The sequence below is a fragment of the Musca domestica genome, unplaced genomic scaffold, assembly GCF_030504385.1.
Source record: "Musca domestica strain aabys unplaced genomic scaffold, Musca_domestica.polishedcontigs.V.1.1 79, whole genome shotgun sequence".
In the NCBI taxonomy this organism is placed as follows: domain Eukaryota; kingdom Metazoa; phylum Arthropoda; class Insecta; order Diptera; family Muscidae; genus Musca; species Musca domestica.
The window spans coordinates 1,026,914-1,050,064 of NW_026712406.1; the positions used below are offsets into that span (position 1 = coordinate 1,026,914).

General features: G+C 35.8%; 2 protein-coding genes across 2 annotated transcripts; one reads left to right on the top strand and one right to left on the bottom strand.

The window, feature by feature from the left end:
• Positions 1 to 1,005: 1,005 nt before the first annotated feature.
• LOC131806534 (uncharacterized) lies at positions 1,006 to 2,240 on the bottom strand. The gene is made up of 2 exons (XM_059130715.1): positions 1,436 to 2,240; positions 1,006 to 1,328 (listed from the first exon to the last, which is right to left on the bottom strand). Exons 1-2 carry the CDS (start codon positions 2,238 to 2,240, stop codon positions 1,006 to 1,008), a joined length of 1,128 nt encoding a protein of 375 aa, XP_058986698.1.
• A 10,996-nt stretch (positions 2,241 to 13,236) lies between these two features.
• Positions 13,237 to 13,703, top strand: LOC131806535 (protein apnoia-like). The gene is made up of 2 exons (XM_059130716.1): positions 13,237 to 13,348; positions 13,420 to 13,703. Exons 1-2 carry the CDS (start codon positions 13,237 to 13,239, stop codon positions 13,701 to 13,703), a joined length of 396 nt encoding a protein of 131 aa, XP_058986699.1.
• The last annotated feature ends 9,448 nt before the right edge of the window (positions 13,704 to 23,151 follow it).

Genomic DNA, 23,151 nt, shown 5'->3' on the forward strand with positions numbered 1-23,151 from the left:
AAATTTCAAAAAATTGTAAAAATTATGGCATTTGACTTTGTTGCAGTTCCTTTTAAAATGGACTTTGTTGCAGTCCTTTTAAAATGATGCTTTGTTGGAGATTTTTGCTCAAACTCACTCAAAGTACGCTTTTAACCCTAAAATCTGCTCTTGTTGTATATGAATTCTTGGTGTTTAGGTAAGATTTAGACTTTTTATGTCTTCTAGGACCTATAGTAGAATTTTATGACAAATAATTCTGTAGAATATTTTGACTTTAACCATATTTTAGAAAAAGGACCAAAAAGACCCATTTGTTGAGTTGGTTCAGGGTTAAAATAATCGACCTAAATATTCCTCGTATTTTTATCTGCAATATTGCCGAAGACACTATATACATAAAATACATGGATCCCGAGGAATCTTTATTCGAAAACTTCCAGAAGTGTTGAAAAAGGTGATGGTGAAAGGGTGGGTGGGTAATTTGCCCCCTATCTTTAGGTTACTTTTCAACGTAAACTTATAAAACACTGGTACATGTGCCTACATATCATAATCTGCTGGATTTTCTTCGTAAATAATTTTTAAGGGTATACCCTTAACAATATTGCCGTAGCCATAACCAACCCTTTAAAGAGCTATTAAAGAGCTACATATTTTTGTAAAAATATTCCGATAAATGTATATGAAAAGGAAAATTAAAAATAAATAAACCACAATCAATTGTTTTGTTATGTTTATGGCAGAGAACCCAAACTTTTGGTTATGGCGTATTTCACAAATAATAAATTCCATTATACCCCATAAGATTGGTTTGAATATCTGTTTTATATGGTTATGGCTATGGTATATCTACTCGTATATGAACCTTAACCCTCTAATATATTCCGACTTCATTATTTTTAACTTGGAATACATTTTCCCCCTCCATATGAAAAAAAAACAACAGCAACACAATTTTTTCTCCTTTTTTATTTAGAAAACATCGCCACCCGATTCAGCTTTAATTCTCTAATTAAATCATTCTCAATTAACCCATGCCGCTGGCTTGCCCTCTACCCGATAACCATTGTAGGCCATATTCGAGGCAGCGGCAGCTATTTCAGATCTCCGGCTAGGCTCACCAGCCCAGTAAGAGGGTGCCACCTCATATGTCTGCATCGGTTTATTGCTATTCCTAAAGGCCGAAATGATCAGCAAGAATATGGCCAATTTACCCACCAGCATTGACTTCATCAGCAGCAATTTCAACTTCGTTACCAGAAATGGAACAATGGCCGATTGTATTAGGAACGGTAGTATAAAGAGAGGCAGAATGCGTGTCACCATTTCGTATTTTTTGCCACGACCTACAAAAGAGTGAAGCGCATAAATGGAAGATAATGACAAATTACGAATGTGGAAGGAAAATTGCGATGGGGAATTAAGGAAAATTATGGTGGCCTATGGAAATTACCTTCTTCGCTGCTATCGCTTAGCCAACGACCTGTTACCAGCTCTTTAAGACTTTCGCCATCGAGGTTAACACGAACTATGCTATTGTCTAAATCCAATGACATGTTAAGAGCTGGACCCACATTGTATTGCAGTTCTGGTGGGGGAGAGGATGGCCGAACGGGTGAATGTTTACGATTGTGAAGGGGTAAATGTAGTTCTTTTTGGTTGGTTATGGGTTCATAGCTGAGATCAGGTTCTTCTGTGACAACAGCCAAATTATCCTCGTCCCCATTTTCGTTTCGAATAGTAGTTAGCTCTAGTTTTTTATCTTCCCCTCCCTCATCCAGGTCATCTGGGGCTTCGAACACAATTTCCTCATCATCTTCATCCTCAGCATTCTCGGCCTCATCAGCAACCCCATCATCCCGTATTGACTCATTTTCCTCCAGTTTTTGTTGTTTTGTTTTCATTTTCTCCCTCAGATTTTGTTTGTACTCCGTCAGGGTCTTGTTACCCAAATAGGTGCTCTTGTAGTTCTTGTAGATTCCCATAAAAATACTTCTCAATGGCTTGGATTTCTTTTCCATTTCTTCTTCGGCGGTCAAACTTCGCCCTTCCGCTGATGATGGCGATGCCTGATCTTGGCCTTGCTTTGGTTCACTTGCATCACTTAATTTTAACTTCACCTCCCCATCCCCTGGCTGGGATAATGATGACCCTTCATCCACCAGGATATCCGTCGCCTCATCTTCGGCACTTAAACTGGGATCGGTAGAACTAATTAAGACACAAATAACTAATAAACCGCTTACGAAACTCTTCATCTTGTCAACATAATTTTCTTCTGCTTTCCAAATTGGCCAAAAAAAAAAACAAACACTGGGAACGTTCCGCGTACAGAGACCGTGAAAAACTCTTTATGCGACGTGCAACCACTTGAATGTCAACGGGGAAAATGCGTTCGACTTCATGTTTGCCATGGATTTTTATTAACTTGGCAGCTGCTTGTCCTCCAGCTCCAGGTAGAGCATGGAGTGGCAAGCGCTTGCTGCTGTCACACATTTGTGGCCAGCATTCACTGTGTGGTGTTGCTGTTGCAGTTGCAATTTATCTGGTTTAGTTTGTTCCCCTCTCTCTCCCCCTTTGCTTCTTACAACCAGATGCGTTCTTGAATTTCCATTCGATTCAACGAACTTTTCTTTTTTCGTCTCTCTCTCTCTTTCTCTCCCTGTCTCTCTCTTTGCTTGGCATTGAAAGTCATTGCAACCGACCATCCAACTGAAATCTTACAACTGGAATAAGCGTCTAGTTTTTCCTCTTCATCTACTGGCCTGCCTAGCTGCGTTGAATATTAACTTGTTGGCTCATTGGCATCAGGAGTCAAATGCGGACTTAAGAAACTACAACAAAAAAACTGTCTTATTTGTGTAAGCTTTTGTTCCAGTTTTAACAGCAGCGTCAACATTTAGCCTCCAACGAGCTGCACTTTTGAGTTCATAGCTAAATTATTTTAGCAATAGCTGGGAAAAGTAAGAAAGCAAGCAAAAGAAGTCGTTTTCCATTATTAATCCTTTTATTCTAAGTGAGATTGGAACAGGTTGCACAATTTTTTATAGCCGTCGGATTTTTTTTTTTTTGTAATAATCGATTTGACTCTCATATTGATGCAGGTTTTTTATTTTCCATTTTTTTTTTCGAGACCAATTTCAAATTGACAATGGCCAGTTATAAAATCCAAACAATTTAGGTTAAATTGAATCAATGTTTTGTGGTCATCTCTGAAAACTAGACTGGCTGAGCTAGGCCTGCTTGGCAAAACGGTGTTGAAATTTAAATCAAGGCGGATATAACGCAATAACATTGACCTGATCAGATTTTTATTTACAATTTTAAGAAAACAAAAAAAGATTTGGTACCGAATTTTTCGAATTTCGTACTAAAAGGGTAGAAAAAAAAAAACAAAATAGTACAACCTTACCTTTTAACGATACATATACGTCATAACTTAGCATTTTTGTAGGGGACTACTCTTTGAATATAGGGGTGAGATACGGTGGGATTTTTCCGACCTACGTACTTCAAGGGTACGAAAAGTTCTAAAAAGTCAAAATGTACAACTTTATTGTATCATCATTGAGAAACAGGACTTTGAAAATTTCCCCTCTACCTTTTAACGATTAAGATAGGCGGATTTCTTGGAAATTTGCATTTCAAGGTCATAAGTACTATAAAGCAATCGTGATGGCATGAGGGTCACTCTTGATGTTGAAAAGTAATTTAAAGCGATATTTGATTATAGCGGAGATACAAAATGTGGAAAAATTACAATCGTTGAAACCAGAACTTCGGTGTTTGATATGGAAATTTGCCTTCCAGAGATAAAAAAATTATTGAAAGGTACAATAAGCTAGAAAATTTCATTGAGCTATCGCGAAAAGCTAGAGGTATGGTATGATCACTCTTGATAAACAGATCGGTGCACTTCATCAACTACCTCCCCCACAAAGGGTCAAAATGTTAAATAATTCTAACTCTTATAAAATGTGATTCAAGAGTTCGCTTGTCTTCAAATTACACACATTACAATATTTTTATCAACCCAAGGTCTGGTGTGAAGATGGAATATATCGGTCTACTCCTTCTGGTGCCTCCCTCACAAAGGATCAAGATTTGAAATATCCGAGAAGCTCATAAAACGAAATTAAAATCCGATTCTATTCAGACTTGACATATCTCAATATTTCTATCAACACAAGATCTGTTATAAAGATGGTAGAGATCTGACAATTCCTTTTGGTAACTCCACCAGAAAGGGTCAAAGTTTTTAATTACCAAAATGATTATAAAATCCGAAATTATCATCCGGTTCTCTGCATATTTCATACTTCACAATATATTTATCAACCCCATTTTATCAACAAAGGGACAAGGTTTTGAATATCCACGAAGCTCATAAAAGCGATATTAGCATCCGATTCCATTCAGACTTGGCACATCTCAATATTTCTATCAACACATGATCCGTTATAAAGATGGTAGAGATCGGACCATTCCTTCTGGTACCTCCCTCACAAAAGGACAACGCTTTGAATAACCAAAACGATCATAAAATACGAAATAAGCATCCGGTTCTCTTCATATTTTACACATCCTATTATTTCTGCTAACACATTTTCTGTGAGGGTGGAATATATCGATCCACTCCTTCTGGTACCTCCCCCACAAAGGGTTAAACCTTTGAGTAGCCATGAAGCTCATAAAACGGCAAATTAGCATCCAATTCCAGTCAGACTTGGCACATCACAATATTTCTATCAACACATGATCTGTTATAAAGATGGTAGAAATCGTATCATTTCTTCTTCAAACCGACGTCAAGGAAGTGGACGGAAGAAAACAGCAACATCAGCAGGAATAGTTTGAAAAGCAAAGAAACGACTTGATCGAAACCCGCATCGCAGTGGCCGAAAAATGGCTCGTGAACTGAACATATCGCAATATTACATTCGGCAAATATTGAAAAATGAGCTCGGGGTAAAGCCAATGAAATTCAAAAAATTACAAAAACTTACACCGCAACAGAAAGAAAAAAGATTCAAAAAAGATAAAGAGTTGCTTCGCTTGGCCGAATGTGGTGAGCTGCCAAATTTGGTTTTCTCCGATGAGAAAACATTCACTGCCCAGCAGTTTGTAAACAAACAAAATGATCGTGTTTACTTGCCAAAGAGGTCAGCTGAAAATGTGCACCTTCGGTTGGCCACCAGAACTCAAGCGGCAGCCATTGTGATGGTGTGGGCCGCCATAACAGCCGATGGTCGTTCTCCGCTCGTATTAATCGACCGTGGCATCAGAATAAATGCCAAATATTATCGCGAAAATATTCTGGAGGGTGTATTGGAGCCTTGGGCACGAAAACATTTTGTCCGCAGACCTTGGACATTCTACCAGGACTCAGCACCAGCGCACTCAGCACGCGCCACCCAAGAATGGTTACAAAATGAGGTTCCTCGCTTCATTTCCAGCGCACAATGTCCGCCAAGGCACGGTTGGCACTGAAAAATACCAAAGTGTCGATCACCTCAAACAACCGGGAATGGGCCAAAATAACGCAGAGCAGCATTCGGGCAGCGTGTGACGGTTTCATTGGCCGCTTGAAGGCCATGATTCGTGCCAAAGGTGACCAATTCGAACAAATATAAACTTATTCTAAAATTTGATGCTATTTCCGACATTTTTTGCTTTCAATCATAAAATTATAAAAAAATGTAAAAGTTATGGCGTTTGACTTTCTTGCAGTTTTTTTTATCTACCCTGTATATATAATTTTCGCACATTCTGTAAACAGTTATGTCATTGTTATTGCTCTGTTAGTTAATTTTAAAGGCATAAACTGGTGGACATCTATAAAATTTTTTTGAAGGGCTAAAATTCCAACTGGTTCGAATTTTCTAGAGATTTTTTCATAATTGATAAAACCCAGTATCACATCACATTGACCGACCCAAAGACATTCTTCACGCGATTAGCAAATAAAAATCCTTCTTTTCAAATGAAAAATCCTTTCAGGTCTCGCAGCAGTTAATTTTTACGTGTTGCAACAATTTTCTTGCCCTCCCATGGTCTTTAATATTCAATTGATTCAATCGATTATTTTTTCATTATGTATTGACTGACCGCCACCCGACGAATTGTCACGGTCAACCTTACACAATACAAATGAACGTGGTGTTGTCACAACATTTCCCTTTTTATATTTAAATATTCATTCGAAATTTCTACTCAGAAAATGCCAGAGTCTATCGCACGTTGTCCAAAAAAAAAATATTCTCTAATTAAAAGTGAAAGTGAAAAGTAGTCGTTGACTAAATGAAGGCCTATGCGAGCATAAATGGCCCTTATCAGTGCATTTTAATTCGAAATTCAGTAATTTTGAATTCGGCAACAAAAAATAAGTTTAATACTTATTACCATATTCGAAATAAAGAAATTATGATGGCTATTTTGATTGGTGGCAGCTATATTTAATGAAAACAAAAAAATAACTAAGCTACCGAAACGGACAGACAGAGACAGTAAGTCGAATAAAGTAGATAAGCAAAGAAATATATAAGCTTCTTTGTATGAATACGATTTTTTGTTGGGAACAGTGGGATAGGTCGTTAAATTTCGTAGAGATTTGAAAAAAAAATTAAAATTAAAAAAAGTTGGGGTTGTTCACGGGTCTCTGGTGCAGTGTGCTAAAATCAAAAGACTTAAGACTTGAAATATGAGGGAGAATAATTTTAACCTGAAATTAAACTGAAACAAATAAATTTGTATCAGTCGGTTTTGCCAACAGATTGATACCCCCAGCCTTGAGTTATGATTATTCAAACTGTTGACCCTTTATGGGGGAGGTTCCGAAGCAATTGGCCAATATTGACCAATTCTTATCTGACCCCAGACTGATAAAAATACCCGATTTGGACTATATCGACCACTTCCTATACCTTATATAAGGTACCAAATATATATAGATATAATACAGATAAAAATATTGGTATGTGCAAAGTTTGAAGGAAATCGAACATTTTTATCCAATTTTATGCGAAATCATAAATTTCGATAAAATCTATGAATATGGAATTCAGATTTCTGGATAAAAGAAATATTTAGATATAGCAAGTTATGACAGATAAAAGTATTAACATTTGTAACCCTTTGTGGATGAGGTACCAAAAGAGGTTCGCAGTTATATATCATCTTCACAACATATCCTGCATTAGCAAAAATATTTGGATGTGTGAAACTTGAAGAGAGTTGGATGCTTATTTCCGTTTCTTTCAGCGCTTTGTCTTTTAAAAATCTTGAATCCTATGTGGGGAAGGTACCAGAAGAAATTGTCCGATCTCTTCCATCTTTATAATAGAGTTTGTGTTCATGGAAATATTGAGGTGTAGCAAGTGTGAATGGAATCGGAACTTAATTTCCCACTTTATGAGCTTCGTGGATACGCAAAATTTAGACTCCTTGTGGGGGAGGTACCCGAAGGAGTGGACCGTTATATCCCATCTTCACACCAGACCTTGGGTTAATAAAGATATTGTGATGTATGAAATATAAAGAGAACCGGATGCTAATTTTTTAAACGTTTTGGTTTCTCCAAACATTGACCCTTTGTGGGGGAGGTAACAGAAGAAATAATCCGATATCTACCATCTTTATAACAGATCTTGTGTTCGTAGAAATATTGAAATGTGCCAAGTCTGAATGGAATCGAATGTTAATTTCGCATCTTATGAGCTTCATGAATATTCAGGACCCTTTGACCGTTTGTGGGAGAGGTGCCAGAAGGAGTAGATCGATATATACCAGAAGGAGTAGACCGATATATCCCATCTTCCCAACGGATCTTTTATTAACGGAAATAATTAGATGTGTGAAATATAAAGAGAAAGGTACCAGAAGAAATGGCCTGATCTCTACCATATTTATAACAGATCTTGTGTTGATAGAAATATTCAGATGTGCCAAGTCTAAATGGAATCCGATGTTAATTTCGCGTTTTATGAGCTTAATGGATATTTAAAATTTCGACCTTTTGTGGGGGAGGTACCAGAAGGAGTGCGCCGATATATTCCATCTTCACATCAGAGCTTGGTTTAACAAAAATATTGTAATGTTTGTAATTTGAAGACAATCGGACACTTACATTACATTTTATAAAAGTTATAATTTGTGGAGGAGGTAACAGAAGGAGTGGACCAATATTGTCTATTTTCGCACCTGTCTTAGCACTAATGCAAATATTTAGATTTGCCAAGTTGGAGCAAAATCGGAGTATCCTTTCTCTTTCTGTGCAGTAAATTATTTTCTTTAGAAATGTTGACATTTTGTGAGAGAGGTACCAGAAGGTGTGGACCGATATTTCCCATCTCCGAACTCAATCTAAGTTTGATGTACCATTACGATGTAATATTACGATGTACCAAGTTTGGACCTAATCGGATACTTCCTTCGAGAGTTATCCTGAACACCAGTCAGACAGACAGGCGGACGGACATCGCTAGATCGACTCCAAATGCCCGTTATTTCGATGAGGCAAGTTGTGGCCATATCAAATGACACGTACCCTCTGTAACCATATGGCTGAGGCTATAAAAAGCAAAGCAAAATATTGAAGCCGCAGTGTGTAAAAACAAAAGACTTAAGACACAAACTTCAAATATTAAATCAAATAATTTTTACCTAAAAAATTTTATTCATTTATTTATTTATTTATTTATTTTTTTTTTTTGAAAAATTTCTTGGAGATCTTTTTTTATAGGTGATTGGCATTTAGCTAGATTTTAAGTTGTGTAGTGATATCCATCATTAAATTGAATTTCACAGTTATCGAAAATCAAAGTTTTTTTATTATAAAAATCTGTTTTCATTAGGAAACCTTACATACCTCTTTCGCTGTAGATGTAGATCTTGAAAATTCCAAATTATTATTTCCATTTTTCAAAAACCCACACCCCATTGCGCACTAAACGACAATTATGATGAATAACATTAAATGAAAGTGAGTTAAACATAAATAACGACCGCAATTTCCAAAACAAACAAACAACCAAACAAACAAAACGTGGCTACCACATTCAACATTATTTCGGAACGGATGAACCTACCAACCGCCACCATAAGGAGCCAACTTATGACGTCAGACTAAGGTGCACACGACGGCCAGAGGCAAAGAATTGCGTAGCCGTTAATGAAGTCAAAATCAATGCGACGAACGACTGCTTCCGCCGTTACAAAACGAACGATCGAACCAATGAAGAGGTCGAAGAACAAATTAATGCACGTACAATTATTATAAATTTATGACTTTTTGAACGCTTTTAATGAAATTTGTCGTGACCATAAAATTTTGTTAAGAGAAAATGTTTTTTTTTTTTTTTTTTTTGAGCTGATTTTGTTTGAGGGGTTGGTTCTAATTTTGGGGTTGCAAATTAGCCAACAATTTTGACATTTCAGTATGATGTAAATTGATTTATTGGAAAAATTTTTAACAAGAGTTTGATTTATTGGAAATATATTAGAAGAGTATGAATATTGACTATAAAAAAAACTAAACAATCTTTTCGAGTTATTTAAAAAAAAATCACCTAAAGTTAGAAATAATTTTTTGATTCTTATGAACAGTTAAGACATTTAAAAGTCTATTACATTATTTTTCTTTAAGACAAAATGTATTTTTCAAATCTAAATGTTGTATGAGTTTGTACATTTCTTGCACCATCAGTGGGTATTACCATTTCCGATCAAGCCGCAGCAGTGGTATTTATATCAATTTTTAGATTTCTCACTTCAATTTTTTCTCCACTATCGGCGGCACATTAATGTGTACATTTACACTTCGTAGACTTATTAAACAAATCTCCAAACTCACTCGTTAAATGTCAAAAGTCCAATTCAACAACTCAGGACTAATTGTTAGTACTGTACTAAATAGTACTAAATTTAGTAGTTTGGTTTAGAGTGAACGGTTGAAACTGAAATTTTGAAATATAGTATTGGTGTTTATGTTAAAGAGGTGGTATTGAAAGGGTGTGCTACAAGTGCTCTAAAGGTACTAAATAGTACAATATTTGGTACCATTTGGTATTGGTGGAACAAAAAGTGCTTTAATGGGAAATTTGGTATTATGGTCGCTGTCCATGTGTTACCTGGACATAAGTGGGTGGTTTTGGAAGTGTGTATTATATTTGTACAAAAAGTACTAAATTGTACTAAATTTGGTCTTTGTTGAGGAACTGAGATAAAAATCTGCAATTTTATATTTAGATAACTGTTGGTATATGGGTTTGAGATTTGAAGGTGGTTTTGGAAGTGTGTACTATAATTGTACGAAAAGAAGGTGGTTTTGGAAGTGTGTACTATAATTTTTCGGAAAAATTTGACGGTGAAAATGCGTTCTACATTTGTACAAAAAGTATTAATTGTACAAAATTTGATATGGGGTGAAGGATTTGAGCTGTTATCCTGAAATTTGACATAGATGCCATCGTTTGTGTCTGTGGTTAAGATATGGAGGTAGTTTGGGAAATGTGTACGAAAAGTACTGAATGGTGCTATATTTGATATTAGGTGAAGGGATAGGGCTGGAATTTTCACATTTGATATTGAGGTATCTGTTGGTATCTTAAGTTGAGATTTGGACATGGGTTTGGAAATGCATACTATAAACGTACGAAATGTACTAAGTGTTACAAAAACTGCTATTGGGTGATGGGATGTCGAGGTCAAAGTTGGTATATGGAATTGAAATATGTATATGGCCAGTTATTCGAATAGTACTAAATTTGGAATAGTGCTAATTCCTGAAATTTGTGTGTGGTTAAGATATCAGGTGGTCTTGAATATGTGTACTATAATTAAATGAAAACTTTGGTATTGGTTGAAGGAATAGATCTGAAAATTGGTATTTAGATAACTAGTTGAGATGTGGACGTGGGTCTGGAAATACGTACTATAATTGTTTGAAAAGTGCTAAATTGAACTAAATTTGGGATAAAGCTAAAATTTGAAATTTTTTTCAGAAACTTGATATTGAGGTCACAGTGGGTTTCTTGGGTTTACATATGGAGACGTTGAAATACTTTTGAACAAAACGAACGATTTTGAAGACTTTTTGTTTTGTTGGGAGGTTCCAAAAGTGTAGACCGATGTTGTCCATTTCGTATCTGACTTAAGTCTGATATAATTTTTCCAGATGTGGGCTATATCGACCTTTACATGAGAAATGTAATAATTTTTGGAAAAATAGGAAATGTGTGTGAGGTACCAGATGTGGTAGACTTAAGTATTATCCGTCGTCTAATACTGAAAAAATACTGGGATGAACATCTAACATTTATTTCCAAGTTAATGCGAATATTTAATCAAAATATAAACCCTTTCTGGGGGTACCAGAAAGAATGAAAGGCTGACTATATTCTCATCAAATCTTAGGTTTCCAAGTTTTAAATGGTCTATAGAAGGAGTCGACCGATACATTCCATCTTCACACCAGGTCTTATGTTAGTAGAAATATTGGGATGTGTGATATTTGAAAATCGGATGCTCATTTCGCATTTTATGACATATCATATTTATTTAATTTTTTCACTCTTTGTGGGGGAGCTACTAGAAGGTGTGGTCCGATCTCTATCAACAGATCTTGTGTTGCTGGAAATATTGAGGTGTGCCAAGTCTGAATGGAATCGGATGTTAATTTCCCGTTTTATGAGATGGATATTTAAAATGTTGAACCTTCTGGGGGGGGTTGGGGTTTACCAGAAGGAAAGGCCCAAAATATTCCATCTTCACCGCAGATTTTGTGTTAAATAATGGGATGTGCGAAATTTGAAGAGAACTAGTTGCTTATTTCGAATTTTATGCTGGTTTTGGTTATTCAAAATTTTGACCCTTTGTGGGGGTGGTACCAGAAGAAGTGGACCGATATATTCCATCTTCACACCAGACCTTGGGTTAATAAAAAAATGTTGGGATGTGTGAAATTCGAAGACAATCGGACACTTATATCACATTTTATAAGAGTTATAGTTATTCAAAATTTTGACCCTTTGTGGGGGAGATACTTGATGGACTGGACCGATATTGTATTGTATTGCACCTGACCTAGCACTGATGCAAATATTAGGATTTGCAAAGTTGGATTATCCTTTCTCTCTCTCTCTCTCTACCCTCGACCTTTTGTGGGGAAGGTAGCTGAAGGAATGGACCGTTATTGCCAATATCCGAACTCGATCTTAAGTTTGATAATAATATAACAATGTACTAAGTTTGGACCAAATCGGATATTCCCTTCCCATCGTGTGCACCAGCCAGACAGACCGACGGACATCGCTAGATCGACTCCAAATGTCCTGAAACGGATTTGGTACAAAGAGACCTAGGGTCTACAACCGTTATTTCGATGAGGCACGTTTGACCGTAACAATGATATATAAATACTTAATAGGCCTAAGTGGTAACTTGTGTACCTTTAGAGACCAGCAAAGTACAATGGACCAAAAAAAGACCGGTACAACATTGTTTCGTATTATCAAACCCCTCACGTATTCTCACAAATCTAGTGCAACTACGACAAAAAACACATTCTTTGATGTCACCAACGGCCATTTCGTTTCAATTTCAAACGCGAACTGCGATGACAAAATCAATTTGCCAAAATAAGGAAATAGCCATCGAACAAACAATGGAATGCAAACAACTCTTTATTTTTTCATGTGTGTGTGTGTATGTGTGTCTGCATTCTCATTGAACTTGGTGGTCATGTCAAAGTGAATCTAATTTATGCCGCAATTATGGCCCAAACACATATTGCCTGGCTTCGCACAAAAGAAATTTTCAATTACCTTAAAAAGAATCTTCGAACCGAACTTGTGTTCGGTTGTGTTCGCCACAAACCAAAATCAAAATAGAGCTACAAATTTTTTGGTCAATTTCAATCCAAGCCAACAACGAAACATTTGCATTTACTCATGTTCGATTGCCACCGATTGACCATAAATGTCGAATGAACGACGAGAGTTATGCTTCTTGTCGTGGGCCATTAGCATTTCTCCCGCTGCCGTTAAGGGCAAGTGTGGCGTGTGTGCGTGTGGGTGGGTGTGTGCGCCCAAAGAAATTGACAATAAAAAGCAACGGCAATGTCAAATCATCATTCACTTCTTCAGTGTCATCCAATCATCGACAACAGCTCGACCGCAGTTCAGTTTTTGTGGATTAACCCGATTTTCAAGGATTATCTTCGATCAAACTCAACAACAACAAAAAAACAAAATAAAAATGGCCGCCCAACAAAAAGTCATCTGCTCCTTGTTGATTGCTTGCTTCCTCTTCAACGCTGTCTTGTGCGACACAATCCCCAGCGATGAGACACCCGAAGGAGATGTTGCTGGTAAGTGTTTCTTGAATCCAATATTTTCCCCATAATTTCGGTTCTAATCTGTTTTCCTCCTCCCCTTGCAGAGGGTCGCACCTTTGGTCATCACTTCCTGAAACGCATGAGCTTTGCTGTGGTGCCCGGTGCCTTTGTTGTGGGTGTCATCACCACCCTGTTGGCTGCTTTGACCGTCGTCTCCATGAAGGGTTTGGGTGTCGGTGTCATCTTGTTGGTCTTGGCCATCGGTCAAATGTTGTCTCGTGCCATTCCCACCGTTCAAGCTGCTGCCTACCATGCCCCCGCTCCCGTACCCGTAGTCTACTCTCACAGTCACACCCAACAACCCGTCTGGTTGGAAAAGGAATGGTAAACAAACATATGACGACCGTCTCCCTCCTCAAATACCCCCCACGATCCCACAAGTTTTGGATACCTCGTTTAGTCGCAGAACAATTGTACTTTGAATCACCCCCTCCTCCCTAGCCCAGAATGTGTGGGTGGGGGTCTTTAGATGGTGCAATTGTTGCTGTTGTAAATGTGCACGCTACCAAAAACTAATTTTAAGTTTTAGTTTATTTTATTTTAGTTATTTATTTATTAAATTATTTATTTTTATTTATTTATAAAAAAAGAAAAATGAAAAAACTCCAAAAAAAATCACGAAATTTTTGTTGATTATCCATCAACAAAAGAAATGCAATAAAATTCGATATTTATTTATTTTCAAAACCAAAAAAAAACGAAATCAAAATTTCACTTTCCATAGAAGTCATCCATCCACAATTCCCCCTCTTTTGACACCAACACCCATCGCCCAACCTCATTAAAATTCAGAACATTCTCCTATAAATGTATAATCGTGTCTACGCGCTTCCATTTGCTACGTGAGTAAATTTCTCAAGCCCAAACTAACTCGCCGACATGGTCATGGGACAGTTTGACGTTTCTTGTACAGACAACAAACCATTGGTTGTACCCGTCTGTTCATCGAGCCATCAATCCATCTGGTCGTGTGATATGTGTTAATGGCCAGAATGTAACGTTCACAACAAGTCCACGACCATTCCCAAAACATATTAATGGCTTCGTTAGTGTCGTCTGTGTTCATACTTTTTATGGAGTGTCCTATATCTATATCGTCTACAAAGGGAAGTTACCCCAAGCGGAGAAAGTAAACACAATTGTTTTTTTTTTTTTGAAGCTCCCAAAAAATAATTTATGTTTGGCATGACCTACGTCACTTCATGAGAAGAGGGATTTTTCAAAATATTTTTGACAGAAAAAATGTGGTACGTCAACTTTTTAGAAAAGAATGGATTGATGAGTGGGTGACCGATTCATCAACGCCCAGACCAAACGGCGGAATGAAGAATTTTGGAATTTTGTATATTAGGGTAATATAAGGCTGGGTTTTTGGAAATTCTAAATTTAAGTTCATTAAAAGATAAAAAATTGGATTCATTGTAGAGCTAAAATTCTGAAATTTAGAATATGAATCGATTATGAGTTGTAGGACAGAGATAAAAAGCACTATACTTGGTACCATTTGCTCTATAAATATAAGAATTAAGTTGGATTGGTAGGATTGATGTATGGAGGTGGTTTTGGAAATGTGTACTATGTGTTTGAATTTTATTAAATGGTACAAATTTTGTTATAATTTGGGTTTGGCTAAATGGATGAAGCTGGAATTTCGAAATGTTGATATTGGGGTCAATTAAAGTGGGTAGGGTTGGGATTTGAAATATGTACGAAAAAAGGCCTAAATGGTACTAAATTATGGTATACGAGGAAATAATAGAGTTAAAAACCTGAAATTTGGAGGTATAAAATTTGGATAATTTCCTTGGGGAAAGGGACAGAGCTGGTGGAGTGTTTGATAGATATACTATAGAAAATTTCGAAATTAGAAAAATCAGAGAATCAAAAGAACTAAACTCCAGCAAATGTAGTATCATTTGGAATTATGTGAAGGGATTGAGATTTTGGGGTCACTGTAAGTGTGTGGGATTGAGATTTGAAGGACATTTTTGAAAAATGTACGAGGAATAAAGTTGGAATTTTAAAATTATATATTAGGGGTTTGAAGCATGGGGGGTGGATTTGGAAATGTGTTCTAAAAGTGCTAAGAGTTATTAAATTTAATATTTGGGGAAAGGTAAAGAGCTTAAAATCTGACATTTGGAATTAGATATACTATAGAAAATTTCGAAATTAGAAAACTCAAAGTTCTTAAAGTACTAAACTTTAAAAAATGTAGTACCATGTAGAATTATATGAAACGGATAGAGGCATAATCTATAAATTTGGTATGAGTATTAATTCTTGGAAATGGGATTGATAGCAGGAGGTGGTATTGAAAATGAGTACTATAATTATACGAGAAACATTATATGCGGGAAATATTAAATGCTACTATATTTGATATTGAGTACATACAGGGTAAGATAGAAAAACTGCAGCCAACTTCAGACTGCTGTCATTTCTAGGCCACTCGTCCGCCAGCTGTTAAAATTATTCCAGTGACAGCTCATTATTGAGCCGAACATATCGCAATATTCCATTCAGCAAATATTGAAATATAGTCTCGGGGTAAAGCCATTGAAATTCCAAAAACTGCAAGAACTTATACCGCAACGGAAAGAAAATAGACTCAAAAGAGCTAAAGAGTTGCTTCGCTTGGCCGAAAGTGGTGAACTGGCGAATTTGGTTTTCTCCGTGTTTACTGGCCAAAGAGGTCAGCTGAAAATGTGCACCTTCGATTGGCCACCAGAACTCAAGCGCCGGCCATGGTGATGGTGTGGGCCGACATAACAGCCGATGGCCACTCTCCGCTCGTATTAATCGACCGTGGCATCAGAATAAATGCCGAATATTATACCGAATATTATATTCTGGAGGGTGTATTTAAGCCTGGGGCACGCAAACATTTTGGCCGCAGCCCTTGGACATTCCAATAAGAATCAGCACCATCGCACTCATCGCACGCGCCAACCAAGAATGGTTACAAAATGAGGTTCTTCGCTTCATTTCCAGCGCACAATGGCCACCAAAATCTCCGTATAATAACCCGTTGGACTATTGTGTCTGGAGTATTTTGGAAATCAAGGTTGGCAAGCGCTTCGCCGGGAATGGGCCAAAATACCGCAGAGCAACATTCGGGCAGCGTGTGACGATTTCATTGGCCGTTTGAAGGTCAAAATTCGTGCCAAAGGTGACCAATTCGAACAAATCCAATCTTTTTATTAAAGTTGATGCTATTTCCGACCTTTTTCGCTTTCATTCAATTAAATTTAAAAAATATATATATAAAACTGATGATATATATAGAACTGGAATCCCCAAATTTTATATTGTGGTTTCTGTAAGTATCTGGTGGTTTTACAAATGCTACTATAATTGTCCAAAAATTATTGGTTCTGATAAAGAGATAATGAGCTAAAATTCTGAAATTTTATATTGATATTAGTTTACACATGGAGACGTTGAAATAGTCTGAAAATCTAGTACAATTTCGTCAAACAAAAAATGTGCAATTTGTACTAACAATAATAAAGCATCTAAGTTCGGCAGGGCCGAACTTTTAACACCCTCAACCATGAAGGAACTTTATTAATTAAAAAAAAATCTTCGAAAAATACCGCTTAAATGAAAATCGTTATATGGGGTCTATACGTTTTCGTTCTTATAGGTTATTAGTACCGATTCCGAAATTCAAATATGAAATTCGAAAAAAGCCCGATGAATAATTTCGATACAATCATCAGGATACCGAACAATGAGATGTATCGTTATATGGCGGCTATACGAAGACGAGGAGCTGCATACGCAATTTTTTGCCATAGGCTGTAGTACCCATTACGAAATTCAAATACAAAATTTAAAACAATTTCGATCTATAACGTCACTAAAATCATCAAAATACGAGATAATGGGAAGTACCGTTATATAGGGCCTATACGAAGAGGTGAGCCTACACATGTCTTTTTTGTCATATGTTGTATCTCTTATTAAGATCTTCAAATACGAAATTTCAAACAATTCCCATCTAACGAAAACGCGAAACAATTCCGGCCGACATGGCCCGACATAGAACGTAATGACAAAGTTAATATACCCTCCATAAAATGGTGGAGGATAGAAAAAGGCCTAACACGAACTATTGGCACTTGCTAGTCTGGAATATTTAAGATTTATTGGAGCTCAAAATTGTATACAATATTTTCAAGTGAAATTTGAATAGGTAGCTTGAAATTATTGGTATATTTCGCTGAGTTGTTTTCGAACAGAAAGTTGTTTATTGATTTTAGTTGGAAATTTGTATAAATTTTTTACGGTTTCGTTTCTATTGTTCAGAACCCGAGGAAAATTTTTAAAAATTGACCTTTGGCAATTTTGACCTTAAAGCTGAAGTTTTGTTGACGTTTGTGTTTTCGCCATTTTTCTTCTGTATGACAATAGCTATAATATTGTCTTAGAAAAAAAATTACAAAATATTGCAAAAAAATTGCAGGTTCTGGAACAAAGCATAGAATTCCATTTTAAAATCATTATTAATATACTATATTACTCCATAAATAAAGTTTAAAATATGATAGCTCTTCATTGGCATTATTCTCTCTTTGCTATGACTTGCTAATTGATTTTCGATTTTTTATTTCAACCTGACTAGTTGTTCTTTGTCGCTTAAACAGGTGTATCCACACACGTTGTCATCGATCAATTAATATTGTCTACCGGATTTTTTTTCTTCACAAAACGATGCTCTACATTTGGCCATAGTCCAACATAAAACCAGTAAGAAAAAGTCAAAAGTCGGGCGGCGCCGACTATATGATACCCACACCGCTATGCATATCTAGTAGAGCCCCCGTAACTAAAGAATTTATTTGAAGTAGATCATAGCTCCTACCAACATTTATCTTTAGACCAGTTATAGTTCTGTTTCAGAGGGAACTAATATATGGGAGGCATATCCAATTCTGAATCGATGTTCACTAAATTTGACGGAGACTTTTTAACCTTTTATACCAAATAACATTGCTATAGAGTGCATGATATCACTTCGAGAAGGATTATATTAAAAAAATATATATCGGAGCCGAGTTCCACAAAATGGAATTCACTTCATTTGGTCTGTGTAACCATTATTTGCACAATAAACCTGAAATTGGATTAAAGATATTTGGGAGCTATATCCAAATCTTAGCCGATCTCGATTAAATTTGGCAAAGGTATTTCCGAACTCTATAAGATATCTGCTACCAAATATCATTGTAGTCGAATGCATATTTCGAATGTGAGGGGCTTAAACACCCAATCGGATGAAACATATATATGGGAGCTATAGCTATATCTGAACCTTGGACATACGCGCCACCCAAGAATGGTTACAAAATGAGGTACCTCGCTTCATTTCCAGCCACCACACAATGGCCACTAATCCGTTGGACTATTGTGTCTGGAGTAGTTTAGGAAGCAAGCTTGGCACTAAAAAATACTACAGTGTCGATCACCTCAAGGAAGCGCTTCGCCAGGAATGGTAAAAAAACCGCAAAGCAACATTCGGGCAGCGTGTGACGGTTTCATTGGCCATAATTCGTGCCAAAGGTAACCAATTCGAACAAATCTAAACGTATTCTAAAATTTGATGTTATTTCCAACATTTTTTGCTTTCATTCAATAAAATTTCAAAAAAAATTGTAAAAATTATGGCGTTTGACTTTGTTGCAGTTTTTTTTACTCGCCCTGTATATGGGAGCCTATATAAGAGCCGAGTTTCATCAAATTTGATGTACTTGCTTCTAGACTGAATTCGGTCGGATGTGCTAAAATGCAGGTCATTTGGACTGATATTAGCCATTTGGTGCACAATTAACCCGAAATCGGCTGAAGATGTATATGGGAGCTATATCTAAATCTGATCCGATTATCACCAATTTGAATAGCGTTCGTCCTTGGACCAAAAAAATATAATTTGAAAATTGTTTATCTCAATCGGATACTTATGCGACCTGCAGTTTGTTCACAAGAATACATGGACAGATGGACTGACATGCATAAATCGACTCAGTAAGTGATTCTATGAAGATCCTCAAAAGTAACTATGGGTTTATCTCGCTTCCTCCTCCATGTTACAAACAAATGCACAAAGTTCTAATACCCTTACCCCTATGTGGGAGAAAGATCCAAGGATTTAATTATTAATAGCCTTTATGGCACCTTCACTTGATTGCATTTTAAATATAATGTTCAGATGAGGATTTGAGTTTACAATCCTAATACAAAGCCGTTCTTGCCAACACACTAAAAAAAACCGGCACATGGGACTATGTTCTTTGTAGTGTGCATCCGATATAAACCTTATCATATCTTTCGTAAACTCCTATTTAAGCACGAACATCTACAAGAATCTAATAATTGTTTTAAACTGCCTCATTCTCAACGATGTCTCAACGTCGCGATGAAAGCGAACCACTTAATTTAGAAAACGAACTTGTTAAAATTATTAACTTGTCTTAATTGGAAGATATCGACATAAGCAGAAGAAAAATGAAGAAAGAATGCTGGACATTTTCTAAAAACAAGAACGCCATTCATTAGAGATGAGATGTGGGACCAGTTAAATGCAGAAAAAAGGAAGAATAATTAATTTTCTCCACAAACGACGGAGTGAGTGACAACTCTCACTGCAACTGCAATGGGAAAAACTGTAACGCTTTTCAATTCCATATTTGGAAGATTTTCTGACAACCACAAAACAAAAAAGGATGTTCAGATGTCGATAACCTGTTACTTTTGCAGGTTAATATGATTTTCAATAGAAAAATGCCGACAGTTTAGCTTGAAACGGTCATCACGAAATATGATAAAATGGAAAATTATGCCAGGTAATAATTTAATTAATTTTATATTATACTAGCTGGCCCCGTCCGCGTTGCCGGCCAGTACTTTTAGTCTTTAGTGCATATTTTCTAAAGCATAATAAAGCATAGACTTATGTGAGCGGGACCATTTTTATTATAAGTAAAACAACTCCATAGTAATTTCTAAATAGAAATAAACATTCATGGCAAAAATTATAAAAGATATTCGCCCACCGTCGGTTTTAGATAGTTTGAATAGCTTGATCTTATTATTCAGCCGTAGGCTTTAATTGAGTGTTTAAAACCTATATGATATAGAATATCTATAATAATCCCATGTTGAAACTTAATGTTTGGTATTGTAAAGAGCTTAGCGAAATTTTCCCTTCAAATGAGCTGTAATTTGGGATTTGTATTTACAACGTTAAGAATACCGTGCTGTGTGGAATTAGTCCACCTCATAATTAGGGGCAGAATGATTTCAGAATTGTCAAAGATAATTACTCTTCTACACCCATTACCGTAAGAATGGAATTTACTTATTTTTGTCATTTGAATTGTGCATTGGAGACCCCATAAAGTTCATATTTTTCATGATAGTATAATTCAAAGACGATCAAAGTAATTACGAATATTAAATCATTGATGGTTATACCAAAACGTAATCATTTTTTGCGAGGGTTGTTCCTTCTCAAATTACCAACCTTTGCTGGAATGAGTATTCAAAATATGGTTAAAATGTAAACTATACTCGTAATCGGGCTATACCCTTAAAATATTATGAAAGTTAAGGAAGAATTTCTGGAAGGATATAAATCCTTTTTTACTAAATGTACAATTCGCTCTACCATATTCACTGATTGCAGACCCAATGAATTGCATTTTTTGAGTTCTCGTTCTCACATCAAAGAGATTGTTTTTCATTCACATTTTTATTCCAAAATTGTATGAATTATTAAAATCCGTCAAGCCGTTCTTTAGTTATAAGCGCAGTACCTAACATAACTTTCTTTTATATTGTGAAAATAATTCCTTATTTTGTTTACAAAAAATCTACTGAATTCAATATGATAAGCCAAATTAAAAAAATCGTAAATTATACAAAATTGATAAAAAAAAAGCAAACTGAAAAAACAAAAAAAATCTTCACCTTGTTCGATGATTTTTTACAGTCGAAGTTTAAAGGTCCTTGCGAAGTTTGTCGAATAGAATGTACTATTATTATAAAATTCGATTCCATAGAAATGTTTTTTCGATTTTTTTCCTATTTGAGAATTTTTGCAATTAGATCTCTTTTTTCGTGATTTTTTAGCGATTTTGAAAAAGTAATTATCTTTTAACTTTGGTGTGACCGCGTTAAATTATTTCGATATAATCTATTCCGTTTCGCCATCACATAATTCGGTACTACAATTCCATGTAACCCGCCTTCAATTTCTGTTCTCAAGAAATCAAGTCAATTAAATAAATTGGTTTTAATATTCGAATTCAAAAATAAAATATAAAAAACACTACAAATGTACATTAGAAAAAGTAAGTCAAAAATGAAAAAAATCATACAAAAAAACATTACTATTGTACATTTCAAAAGTCAAAATGAAAATGTTAATATATCACATTTTTACGCGATTTTTTTGGATTTTATCCTTTTCGGCCAGGAGACAATTCCGAATTCGTATGAACCGTTAAAATCAGTCCAGCGGTTCTTAAGTTATAAGCGTAGTAATTAACACAATTTTCTTTTTTCATTATAAATGATATATTTAGATTAAAAAGTAGTCGTGGTTAGTTCCTTAGACAACAGTCAACAGTATCTCGTGTAATAATTTTCAACCCGATATCTTCATTATTTTGACATATATAAGGATTTTAGATAAATCGAAATAGTGGACGAAAAAGTGGGCGTGGTCAATATTTTTTTCTTTAAAAACCTAACTCGGGGTGTGACGAACGTTTGTACAAAAAATTATGCAAATCGGTCCAGCCGTTCTCAACTGATTCCGTTACCAACAAACAACAATTGATTTTTATATATATAGATTTTAAATTAGACTGCCGGAATTTTTTATTCGTGATATAGAGTGGAACGTAACTGAGGCGGAAATATCTAGCAAATATTCTACGAATGGAGTATTGGATGATGGGGTGTAGAATAGTTGTTCTATTTTTGTTTCTTTTTTTGTAAATGCAAACTATAATCTTAACAAAAATAGTAAATTTGGTACCATTTGTTATTATGTAAACGTAGAGAGCTAAAATCTTGCCATTTTTGGTATAAGAATTAAGTTGGTGAAGCAGTCTTGATAAAAGGAAGTGATTTCGGAAATGTTTTTGAGATTTGAAGATGTTACTTAAGTCTAAACTATATTAAGATTGGTATTTGAGAAAGAGAATAGAGTCGATCATCAAAATTTTGGTATTAGGTTCACTTTCTGTATATATGGAGGCACATTTGGAAATAAGTACCAAAAAGTACGAAAAGTACAGAATGGTATTTTATTCGGTATTTGGGAAAGGGGCAGAGTTGTGTAGAATAGACGAACCAAAGGGTTTTGGGAAATTTCAGCAATAAGTGTGCCAAAAGTAAAATAGTATTATTTCGTTTTTCCGACAGATTCGCACCCGGCCTAGCATTGATGCAAATATTAGGATTTGCAAAGTTGAAGAAAAATCGGATTAACCTTTCTATTTCTGTGCATTAAATTATTTTCTTTGAAAATGTTGACATTTTGTGGGGGACGTGCCAGAAGGAGTGGACCGATATTGCCCATCTTCGAACTCGATCTAAGTTTGACAATAATATTACGATATTATCGAGAGTTATCGTGCGCACCAGCCAGACGGACATCGCTAGATCGACTCCAAATGTCCTGAAACCGATTTGGTCTAAAGCGTATAAGGTCTAAAACCGTTATTTCGATGAGGCACGTTTTAGCCGTATCAAATAATATA